Here is a 12394-nt window from a genome sequence, read left to right as displayed (position 1 = left end):
CGCTCGTCCCTTGTATATAAAGGACGTCCGTCCATATAATATGGACAGACATCCATGTGAGTGAACGGTCGTCCAAATTTGATGGACGGCCGTTCATTAGAAAAAAATTATAAAAAAATTCAGACGCGTGTTACACGTAGATCAATACAAAATTTCGGTACAACTTTTTTGGTGTACCTAATGTTATTGATAGTGCACATTGGACTTGAAATGAAAGACGCGGGACTCTTTCTCATCTAACCTGTGGGATAAGGGGACTACTTTCGCTTTCCCACATTGGACTTGAAATGGAAGACGCGGGAGCGGCGGAAAGTGGGGAGATCGTAGTGTGATAAATTTGTTACGAATGCGAGTAGGCTTCGATATACGTACTCTTTTTACCTTCCTATTCCTAGCAGGGGGCGAGTTCAGAAGCCCCTACTTGTTTATTTAAACATAATAGTGCTTCATTGTATCCTAAAAGCANAACTCAACTTGTGTCTTCAACCTTTGCCCACAGTATTGTCCATGCCTTCCAGACATTTGAACTAGTTTGGGAAGAGCTATGTGCTGACATACGGGAAAGTTGTCCTCTCAACTCGAGTCACTGTCCCTTCAATCCGAGCAGCAATGTCCACAATACTGAAGCCAAATCCTGAATTGGCTGATTTGATTCATAAAAGTTGCTAAGGATTGAGTAATTGGTATGGATTAAAACCAGCACTTTTTCCTAACACAAAGTACGTCTATGGGATATTAATTGGGTCAATGGAGCCGTATCTGAAAAAGACGTATTTGTACTTAACTATATCTTTTTCTAGGTGTTGGAGCCTTGGTAGAAAATCCCAAATGCTTTTATCAATCACTTCAATGGATTTTCAATCGCTGTTGTTAATCAAAATAAGATGGAAAGGCTATGGCCTGTAAGTCTGAGATATATTTGTAATGAGTTATTTTCACAACATGGTTGGCAAAATTATGTCAAAGATAATTGTGTGGAGTGTAGGGATTTTTTTAGTTTTTAACTATGATGGTGATCATAAATTTGATGTTATGATTTTCGGGAGATCTGTATGTGAGAAGATAGAATCTGGTGATTCCGTGGGCATGGACAAAGAGGTGAAGATGGAGGATGATGACATTGTTGGTGTTGATGTTTCCGATGATCAGAGCAACAGTGTATCTAATGAAGAAGATAGTGATGACAGTGAATATAATGCAGGAAAAGAGGAGGTGAAGGATACAGCATCAGAAGAAGAAGAAGCAGCAGCAATGAACTTGATGACAAGAGGCAAGAATAAATGTGGAAACAATGGTAAACATACTATAACGCTTTTGTGCTCTTCATTAAAAGGTAACCTCCATTAAGATGTAATCACACTTGTGTAAGATAAAAATAACCTACTGTTAATTTGTTTCAGGAGGATCTAAGAAAAGGGCTGCGAAAAAGGATGGAGTGCGTGAAGGAGCTAATGATGTCTTGGCTGGTGTGAATGTAACATTGCCAACAATCAGTCCTATAATGAGCAATGCCAACAATTAGTCCTATAATGAGCAATGCACTTTAACGTTTTATATGAAATTGGGGATCATATATAAATTGTGATACTAAAGATTTGGCAAATGTTACCCTTTTTTGATATCTGGCCTGATAAAGTTACTGGACACATATGACCTCTGATTTCAATGATGTTTTCATTCAGAATAATATTATGAACATGAACTCTACATACAAAATTATGAGTTTATATGTGTATCATTTTTCTGGTTTGATAGGAATTGGGTGTTCGAATTGAGCTCTACATACAAAATTATTTGTTTGATATATGGATTGGATTGTTCATGTCGTGATGATTTTACATTGTTGCATTGATTAGTGGCGGCATGGAAATATTTTGTGAAAACTCTTAGAACTTGCCAAATGCTTTGTTACTTGGAGGTGCTCTGGAGTTAGTTAATCAAACAAACCATGGCACCTCTCCCACTGCTGACTCCTCTACACCACCGTCGCCGCCGACTTTACTCTACCACCACCACCCGCCACTGTCAGTTGCTGTTCCTCTTCCACCCAAATTTGTAGCTTTACAACAACCGAATTTATAGTCTAGGGGCTTTGTGTCCGATCTATTATCAACTCTTCGCCTCGAGGAGTCGTTTGAGCAGCAGAATTTTAGCATTCTCATGTGAGCCGCGAAGCGACTGACTCCATCAACAAAAAGCTCTTTTCTGTTTTCTGGATAAAGTTTCTGGTTTTGAAGTTTATGCGTAATAATACACAAATTCTTTTGGATCTTCTCATACGGTTTCGTTTTGGTTATTTTGGGTTTAATTTGCAAATCCGACTACTGGGTGCCATAAGAAGCTCGAAATCGACGATGACCAAATGTACTTGTTTTATTTTGTTTAAGATGTCAATCTCTTACATGAAATTGCCAAGTTGTGTTACATTTGGGGATTCTTTTTGTGCTCTGATTTTTTTTTTTTCATTTGTTTTATTGTTGCTTAAAAATAGTATTATATGTCTTTTGTTAAGATAGGTTCTTTTTATTGGTAAAAAGTAAATAACATTAGAAACTCTTAGTGTTTTCCTTGATAAATTAGTTCTCACTTTGCACAAAGTGTGCCTATTGTTTATCACAGTTGATGCTTTAGGTTTGGTTCTGTTTTTGCGTTATTTTTAAGCTAGAATGATTCACCTATTCGACTAATTGAGTGTTGATGTCTGCAATGTGGAACTAATTTGAACTTATTTTCTTTGTTCATTTTTTTGCGCGGATTGTGGAAAGCAAGTCTACTTGGGTGAGTTTTCTTGTGTTGTTTAATCTTTTTTCAGTTGGGTTATATAGTAAAACTAAAAATTGGCTTTTTTATGCTGTTTCTGATACTAAAGTTTGAATTTTTGTAGAGTTTTGAACACAGCTCTTACTGTGGCAAGGCATATAACTTTGAAATGCTTGGTTTTTTTGGTATGATTATGATGCCATAGTGGTGAAATTTTTTCTTATGATTCAGGGCTTATGATTGAGTGGCAATCAAGTTTTTGGTGTTGATGCCAATATAAACTTTGATATTGACGATTACAGAGAAGAAATTGAAGCAGTATGTTGGAGACCTGAATTTACATTGTTATACAAGTGGTTTAGCAATCCTTGCCACCTTTATTCTCTTTCAAGCACCAACGTTGGCCCTTACAACACCCCCTGCATCCCTGCAACTCCCTCACAACCCCCACGGTACTGTCGCAAGGTTTTCATCTCCCCTGTATCCTCCGCCTCCTCTCTCCTGCATTAGATTCACTGTCATCACTATCTTTTTCATTAGATTCACTGTTGCTCTAATCTCAGAAAACCGCAACACCAACAATGTCATCCTCCTCCATCTTCACCTCTTTGTCGATGCCTATAGAATCACCATATTCTATCTTCTCACACTCAGATCTCCTGAAAATCATAACGTCAAATTTATGATCACCATCATAGTTAAGAACTAAAAAATCCTCACACTTCACACAATTATCTTTGACAAAATTTTCCCAACCATGTTGAAAAACAAAATACCTCATTATGAATTATATACCAGACTCACACCACAAATTTCCCATCTTATTCTAGATGACAACAACAATTGAAATCCATTAAGTGTTCAACAAAAGCACCTGGGGTCCTCCACAGATCTTCCCAGCAGGGATATCTCCAGTCAAGTTTAGTTTTTCTCCGATTGAACAAAGATGTCCATGTCTAAGCCTGTGAAGACAAAGCCGACATAGTTCTTCAAAGTCGCCTCCCAACGACCCTTGAAGCCAAGAAGCTAGTAATTTCATCTTCAATTTTGTGTTTGTAGCAATGGTTCAAAATAGCTGTCATTTTACAGTCTGCCACACCAATTATCATCTACATTCTTCTGTTCGAACCCGTAAAATAGTTGAGTAAGGTTATAGTTGGTGAGACTGAGACCACATGACAAAGCATAGGCATGGATGATCATGACCAAAAATAACACTTTATTGGTTGCTATCTTAGACGTTGTACGGATGTGATCTGATTTTCTTTTAGCTTGAAACCTAAATTTCAAACTCAAATTTCTCATGTTTGTGCCATACAGATTACCATTAAGCTGGTGTTACAAAATGTTTTAGTTGTTTGCTAGAGATGGATTGTGCTTTGATGAACTATATTAATTTTGGGTTAGTCACCCATGGGTTGTTAAACGTGAAAAGCTCTGCATGTTTCTTGTTTGTGTGATTGAAAGTACACCCGGATTAATGAAAATACTTTATGACCTGCAGAGAGTTTCCTATTAGAAATGGGAAACCTTACAGTTTATATACAGCAGCAGGCAGTTCATAACAAAAGGGGGTCTAAGTGCAGGAACTGCTACTACAAATGTCTACCACAATTCACAGTTTACGAGTGGATGAAGGCAATGCAGTCCCAGTGTTGCAGGCTTGCAGCCTGATGTAGTAATATTTGGTCCTATTACCAGCAATCCTTGTATTGCCATGTCCTATGTGCTAATCTTTTGCGAAGAACCTCAACTATGTCTCAACAATCAGAAACATAAACTTAAGAATATGGAAATTGTTATTCAACTGCAGGTTCCATTGTCGAGAAAATTTCCCACCGCCTGTTGGATGCAGCTGGTAGTCAGATTGGTTACTTGCTTAGCTACAATGACAACATTGAAGCCTTAAGAAAGCAAGCTAAGAAACTCGAGGCTACCAGAGGCACCTGTTGGAAGATTGATGCTGCTAAAAGAAAAAGAGAAATTATCTTGCCTGATGTCCAAAAGTGGATGGCACAAGTTAATAATGTCTGTGCAGAAGCTGAGAAATGTTTGGAAGATGAAGTCAAAGCAAACAAGAGGTGCTTCAATGGGTGGTGCATCGATCTCAGATCACCTTACCGGTTGAGCAAGGTGGCAAAGCTGAGAATAGTGGTGATCTCTCTGCTGCAACATGATGGAAAATTCCGAACTCTGTCTCAGCCTGATCCTCTTCCGCACATTATATCTCCGACTGTGGAATTTTCTGGAACTTTGGGATCCACAAATATTATGAATATTAAAACAGAATTATGGTGGTTGCATCCCAAACCCCAAATATTATGAATATTAAAACAGAAACTGGTGAAATTTTATGTTTGACGACGCTGTCAGTTAATTCTAAATCGGCAAGGGCAAGTCCCCTGTGGGAGAGAATTAAGGAGAAACGAATCCTTGTAATATTGGATGACATTTGGGGAAGAATTGAATTGGAGGAGCTTGGCATTCCCTTCAGAAAGGACCATGGAGGTTGTATGATTGTGCTTACCTCTCGAAGCAAAAATGTGTGCGATCAAATGGACTGTGACAAGACATTTATCGTTTGGAACTTTGTCAAAACAAGAGTCTAGGCCACTATTCAAGGAGCTTGTTGGAATGGATGTTGAAATTCTATTATAAACCCAACAGCATGAGATGTAGCCGCAAAATGTGGTGACCTGATGGGACACATTTGAACATCTCACGAGTATTTCATTGATGTCAAATAATATCTTAGCGGTATTTGATGGGATGGAATGCCCAAAGTTGCAGGCTTTGCTCCTACAACAAAATTCTAGATTGATTGTGCCCAACAATTTCTTTCAAGGCATAAAAGATCTTAGAGTTTTAGGCTTGACTGGAACTCAACTCCTGTCACTGCCCGATTTAGTTCTTTGCTTGCAAATCTTAGAACATTTGTATCTTAATGATTCCAAGTTCGGTGATTTATCTATGATCGGACATCTAAATAACCTAGAAATTCTTAGTATTCATGTTTCTTATTTTGTGAAGATCCCCAAATATTTTAATCGATTAATTCATCTTAAGCTATTAGATTTGAACAAATGTCGAGAGCTAACATGAATAGCATAGGGTGTCATATCCTCTCTTTGTAAGCTAGAGAAGTTGTATGTTTTAGAAAGTTGTACTTTTTGGGATTTTGAAGGAGATAGAGGGGGATTTGGTACTTGTCTAAACTAACTAGTTTGCAAATTTCCATCCCAATCCCAAACCTCTTGCCTGATAATGGCGTGCCATTAAAAAATTTATCAAGCTTTACAATAATAATAGGTACCTTCTAGGCATATTTGGAGACTATAAGAAAATACTCGAGAAAATTGGTGATCTCATGTTATAAGGTTATGATTTCACTATTGCTTGATTGTCTTAAGAATTTGGTAACTGAAAAAACTAAGAATTTATATATAATCGGTTTGGGAAACATATTTCTTGATCTTGTAAATAAAGGGTTTAATAAGTTGAAAGATCTACCTATGGATGATCAGACGGTAACATTTCTTCTAAATATATTGGAATGAACATCAAAACTTAGAGAAACTATAAATCTTTGACCATCCTAACTTGGTTGAAATATATCATGGTAAACCCCCAATCCAGTCCTTCAAAAAGCTAACACAAATGAGGAAGCATCGAGATTACATAGGATCGTGTTTCCTAGTTTGTCGAACTCTACTTAGACAACTAGAGAACATTTCTTATTTTAGCTCACCGTCATATACTATTATATCTTAGTTTTAGAGACAATTTGGTTACAAGAATGTGTAAATATGAAGATATTAACTCAAGATGAATAATGTTAGATTTAAATTAACTTCTTATATTATGATGTGGCAGCTTACGTGACATATGCCACGTCATCAGATTTCCACGTCATTTCCCCTAAATTAAAGAAAAAGTTTTCAAACCCTGAAATTCAATTTCCGTTTCCCCCAACTCAAATCTCTCTCCAAAAATTCAAACTTTCTCCTTCTCCTAAATCAAAAATTGAAATTGCTCTCCTTCCAGTAGGGCCTTTGGTATTGAATGCTCTCATTTAATGGGCATAGGCAACCCAGATCTCTCCCCACCTGGCAGCGTAATAGAACCCCTTGTTTGCTAAGGTCGACCGTGATTGCTTTTAATTGTCTTGAATTTTTTTTTTTCTCCTAAAAATCTCTATTTGTAATTCTCTAGCTCTTGAGGCTTCGATAACCAGGCTTCAAGTCTTTGTGGATATGGAGTTAGTAATCAAACAAACCCATGGCACCTCTCCCACTGCTGACTGTCCTCTATCACCACCGTCGCCGCCGACTTTACTCTACCACCACCACCCGCCACTGTCAGTTGCTGTTCCTCTTCCACCCAAATTTGTAGCTTTACAACAACCGAATTTATAGTCTAGTGGGCTTTGTGTCCGATCTTTTATCAACTCATTCGCCTCGAGGAGTCGTTTGAGCAGCAGAATTTTAGCATTCTCATGTGAGCCGCGAAGCGACTGACTCCATCAACAAAAAGCTCTTTTCTTGTTTTCTGGATAAAGTTTCTAGGTTTTGAAGTTTATGCGTAATAATACACAAATTCTTTTGGATCTTCTCATACGGTTTCGTTTTGGTTATTTTGGGTTTAATATTGCAAATCCGACTACTGGGTGCCATAAGAAGCTCGAAATCGACGATGACCAGAAATTGTACTTGTTTTATTTTGTTTTAAGATAGTCAATCTCTTTACATGAAATTGCCAAGTTGTGTTACATTTGGGGATTCTTTTTGTGCTCTGAATTTTTTTTTTTTTCATTTGTTTTATTTGTTGCTTAAAAATAGTATTTAATGTCTTTTGTTAAGAATAGGTTCTTTTTGTTGGTAAAAATGTAAATAACATTAGAAAGCTCTTAGTGTTTTCCCTTTGATAGAATTAGTTCTCACTTTGCACAAAGTGTTCCTATTGTTTATCAGCAGTTGATGCTTTAGGTTTGGTTCTGTTTTTGCGTTATTTTTAAGCTAGAATGATTCACCTATTCGACTAATTGAGTGTTGATGTCTGCAATGTGGAACTTATTTTCTTTGTTCATTTTTTTTGCGGGGATTGTGGAAAGCAAGTCTACTTGGGTGAGTTTTCTTGTGTTGTTTAATCTTTTTTCAGTTGGGTTATATAGTAAAACTAAAAATTGGCTTTTTTATGCTGTTTCTGATACTAAAGTTTGAATTTTTGTAGAGGTTTTGACACAGCTCTTACTGTGGCAAGGCATATAATCTTTGAAATGCTTTGGTTTTTTTGGTATGATTATGATGCCATAGTGGTGAAATTTTTTCTTATGATTCAGGGCTTATGATTGAGTGGCAATCAAGTTTTGTGGTGTTGATGCCAATATAAACTTTGATATTGACGATTACAGAGAAGAAATTGAAGCAGTATGTTGGAGACCTGAATTTACATTGTTATACAAGTGGTTTAGCAATCCTTTGCCACCTTTATTCTCTTTCAAGCACCAACGTTGGCCCTTACAACACCCCCTGCAGCCCCTGCAACATCCCTCACAACCCCCCACGGTACTGTCGCAAGGGTTGTCATCTCCCCCTGTATCCTCCGCCTCCTCTTCTCCTGCATTAGATTCACTGTCATCACTATCTTTTTCATTAGATTCACTGTTGCTCTAATCATCAGAAACCGCAACACCAACAATGTCATCCTCCTCCATCTTCACCTCTTTGTCGATGCCTATAGAATCACCATATTCTATCTTCTCACACTCAGATCTCCTGAAAATCATAACGTCAAATTTATGATCACCATCATAGTTAAGAACTAAAAAATCCTCACACTTCACACAATTATCTTTGACAAAATTTTCCCAACCATGTTGAAAAAAAAAAATACCTCATTATGAATTATATCCCAGACTCACAAGCCACAAATTTCCCATCTTATTCTAGATGACAACAACAATTGGAAATCCATTGAAGTGTTCAACAAAAGCACCTGGGGTCCTCTCCAGATCTTCCCAGCAGGGATATCTCCAGTCAAGTTTAGTTTTTCTCCGATTGAACAAAGATGTCCATGTCTAAGCCTGTGAAGACAAAGCCGACATAGTTCTTCAAAGTCGTCCTTCCAACGACCCTTGAAGCCAAGAAGCTAGTAATTTCATCTTCAATTTTGTGTTTTGTAGCAATTGTTCAAAATAGCTGTCATTTTACAGTCTGCCACGCCAATTATCATCTACATTCTTCTGTTCGAACCCTTAAAATAGTTGAGTAATGTTATAAGCGTGGTGAGACTGAGACCACATGACAAAGCATAGGCATGGATGATCATGACCAAAAATAACACTTTATTGATTGCTATCTTAGACGTTGTACGGGATGTGATCTGATTTTCTTTTAGCTTGAAAACCTAAATTTCAAACTCAAATTTCTCATGTTTGTGCCATACAGAGTTACCGATTAACCTGGTGTTACAAAAGTGTTTTAGTTGTTTGCTAGAGATGGATTGTGCTTTGATGAACTATATTAATTTTGGGTTAGTCACCCATGGGTTGTTAAACGTGAAAAGCTCTGCATGTTTCTTGTTTGTGTGATTGAAAGTACACCCTGGATTAATGAAAATACTTTATGACCTGCAGAGAGTTTCCTATTAGAAATGGGAAAGCCTTACAGTTTATATACAGCAGCAGGCAGTTCATAACAAAAGGGGGTCTAAGTGCAGGAACTGCTACTACAAATGTCTACCACAATTCACAGTTTACGAGTGGATGAAGGCAATGCAGTCCCAGTGTTGCAGGCTTGCAGCCCTGATGTAGTAATATTTGGTCCTGATTACCAGCAATCCTTGTATTGCCATGTCCTATGTGGCCTAATCTTTTGCGAAGAAACTCAACTTGTGTCTTCAACCTTTGCCCACAGTATTGTCCATGCCTTCCAGACATTTGAACTAGTTTGGGAAGAGCTATGTGCTGACATACGGGAAAGTTGTCCTCTCAACTCGAGTCACTGTCCCTTCAATCCGAGCAGCAATGTCCACAATACTGAAGCCAAATCCTGAATTGGCTGATTTGATTCATAAAAGTTGCTAAGGATTGAGTAATTGGTATGGATTAAAACCAGCACTTTTTCCTAACACAAAGTACGTCTATGGGATATTAATTGGGTCAATGGAGCCGTATCTGAAAAAGACGTATTTGTACTTAACTATATCTTTTTCTAGGTGTTGGAGCCTTGGTAGAAAATCCCAAATGCTTTTATCAATCACTTCAATGGATTTTCAATCGCTGTTGTTAATCAAAATAAGATGGAAAGGCTATGGCCTGTAAGTCTGAGATATATTTGTAATGAGTTATTTTCACAACATGGTTGGCAAAATTATGTCAAAGATAATTGTGTGGAGTGTAGGGATTTTTTTAGTTTTTAACTATGATGGTGATCATAAATTTGATGTTATGATTTTCGGGAGATCTGTATGTGAGAAGATAGAATCTGGTGATTCCGTGGGCATGGACAAAGAGGTGAAGATGGAGGAAGATGACATTGTTGGTGTTGATGTTTCCGATGATCAGAGCAACAGTGTATCTAATGAAGAAGATAGTGATGACAGTGAATATAATGCAGGAAAAGAGGAGGTGAAGGATACAGCATCAGAAGAAGAAGAAGCAGCAGCAATGAACTTGATGACAAGAGGCAAGAATAAATGTGGAAACAATGGTAAACATACTATAACGCTTTTGTGCTCTTCATTAAAAGGTAACCTCCATTAAGATGTAATCACACTTGTGTAAGATAAAAATAACCTACTGTTAATTTGTTTCAGGAGGATCTAAGAAAAGGGCTGCGAAAAAGGATGGAGTGCGTGAAGGAGCTAATGATGTCTTGGCTGGTGTGAATGTAACATTGCCAACAATCAGTCCTATAATGAGCAATGCCAACAATTAGTCCTATAATGAGCAATGCACTTTAACGTTTTATATGAAATTGGGGATCATATATAAATTGTGATACTAAAGATTTGGCAAATGTTACCCTTTTTTGATATCTGGCCTGATAAAGTTACTGGACACATATGACCTCTGATTTCAATGATGTTTTCATTCAGAATAATATTATGAACATGAACTCTACATACAAAATTATGAGTTTATATGTGTATCATTTTTCTGGTTTGATAGGAATTGGGTGTTCGAATTGAGCTCTACATACAAAATTATTTGTTTGATATATGGATTGGATTGTTCATGTCGTGATGATTTTACATTGTTGCATTGATTAGTGGCGGCATGGAAATATTTTGTGAAAACTCTTAGAACTTGCCAAATGCTTTGTTACTTGGAGGCTTGTTTGAAACAAAGGCTTGCTCTCTTGCTTGTATCTGCAATTTGCTGTTTCTAATGCAGATTCACGTCTAATAGCTGCTATGCAAATTCAAAAGTATGTTAGTGACTATGATATTGCAAGGTAACATCTTCAAATAAATACTTATATGCTTGTATCAATGCTAATATAATTTCCTATTTGCATGTAACTACAGTAAGTTTATTAAGTGTATTTCTTTTTAAATGTTTGTAATATGCTCATTTGATGTATATTAAAGAAAGATAGAACCTGATTCTGAGTTGTTGAAGTCATCTCATGTGCCTTTGTGCGGCTTGATGTTGAATTTCTTGCTTGCTTATTCTGCCTTTTGATACAAACTTGCGCCTGACCATGTGTTCATGTTGACTGATAGAAGCAAATTGCATTTGACATACACTGTTTCTGGTTTCTTTTCAAATTTGAGTCTGAATTTATGTTTTGTCGCATTCATTGCCTGAACATCTGAAATCTCCTCGTATTTGAAATTTTCTGATTCTCATTCTTACAATGTTCGTAGAAGACTTAGCTTGCTAGGTTTTAACTGTAATTTTTTATGGAGGTGGACTAAAGCATAATGTGTACTTGATGCAGGTGGCATCTGAACATCTGAAATCCCTTTTTGGTTGGATGCTTTTAGTCTTCACATCAAATGCCAGTTAATATGATAGTTTTTTAGAAGCAGGGATAATCTCTTTAGCTATTTACAGTTGGGAGAACATGCAATTTTTTGTCTGCCTTCCTGTGTAGAATCAATATTCTTAGTATGCAGTTCTTGAAATCATGTGATTACATTGTTATTTCCAATTGAACGAAATCCTCTGCTTGGGGGAGAGGAAAATTTGGTTTTTGGTAACGATATTTGAGTTTCTAAATTTCCATTCCAAGTGTCATTTTATTGTGGGTAATGTTGTCATGCAAATTGAGGGTTCGTTTGGCACTGTCTCCCACTATCTTATTATAAAAACCCAAAAATGCATATATTTTAATATTCTTCAAAATCCAATTTTATCTTATTCAATTCAAAATATTAATAATTACTTTTTTTAATAAAAGTTTTAAAATTAACAAAAACACTCTCACTCATCCAAGCCACTATCACCCTCCAATAGCCACTGTTGTTGTCGTTGGTTGCCACCGTCGTAACGACGTACGATTGATTGTATTTGGCCTATCTGTTAGTTTTCTACGGCCAAATATTTAGCCGTTGACGACAACCAGATCTGGTTATCAATGGCCAGATTTGTGACCATAGATATGGCATTTTCTGATCAAATCCATCA

At 37.0% G+C, this 12394-nt stretch overlaps 1 protein-coding gene and 1 pseudogene across 1 annotated transcript; both read left to right on the top strand.

The window, feature by feature from the left end:
• Positions 1-473: 473 nt before the first annotated feature.
• On the top strand, positions 474-1522 carry LOC116107645. Its single transcript, XM_031393934.1, has 2 exons — positions 474-1294; positions 1401-1522. The coding sequence occupies exons 1-2, from the start codon at positions 925-927 to the stop codon at positions 1520-1522; spliced, it is 492 nt and encodes a 163-aa protein (XP_031249794.1). The 5' UTR covers positions 474-924.
• Positions 1523-6730: 5208 nt separating this feature from the next.
• On the top strand, positions 6731-10697 carry LOC116107644 (annotated as a pseudogene).
• The last annotated feature ends 1697 nt before the right edge of the window (positions 10698-12394 follow it).

Source organism: Pistacia vera, unplaced genomic scaffold, assembly GCF_008641045.1.
Source record: "Pistacia vera cultivar Batoury unplaced genomic scaffold, PisVer_v2 Contig545, whole genome shotgun sequence".
In the NCBI taxonomy this organism is placed as follows: domain Eukaryota; kingdom Viridiplantae; phylum Streptophyta; class Magnoliopsida; order Sapindales; family Anacardiaceae; genus Pistacia; species Pistacia vera.
This window is presented reverse-complemented; position numbering and strand designations above follow the sequence as displayed.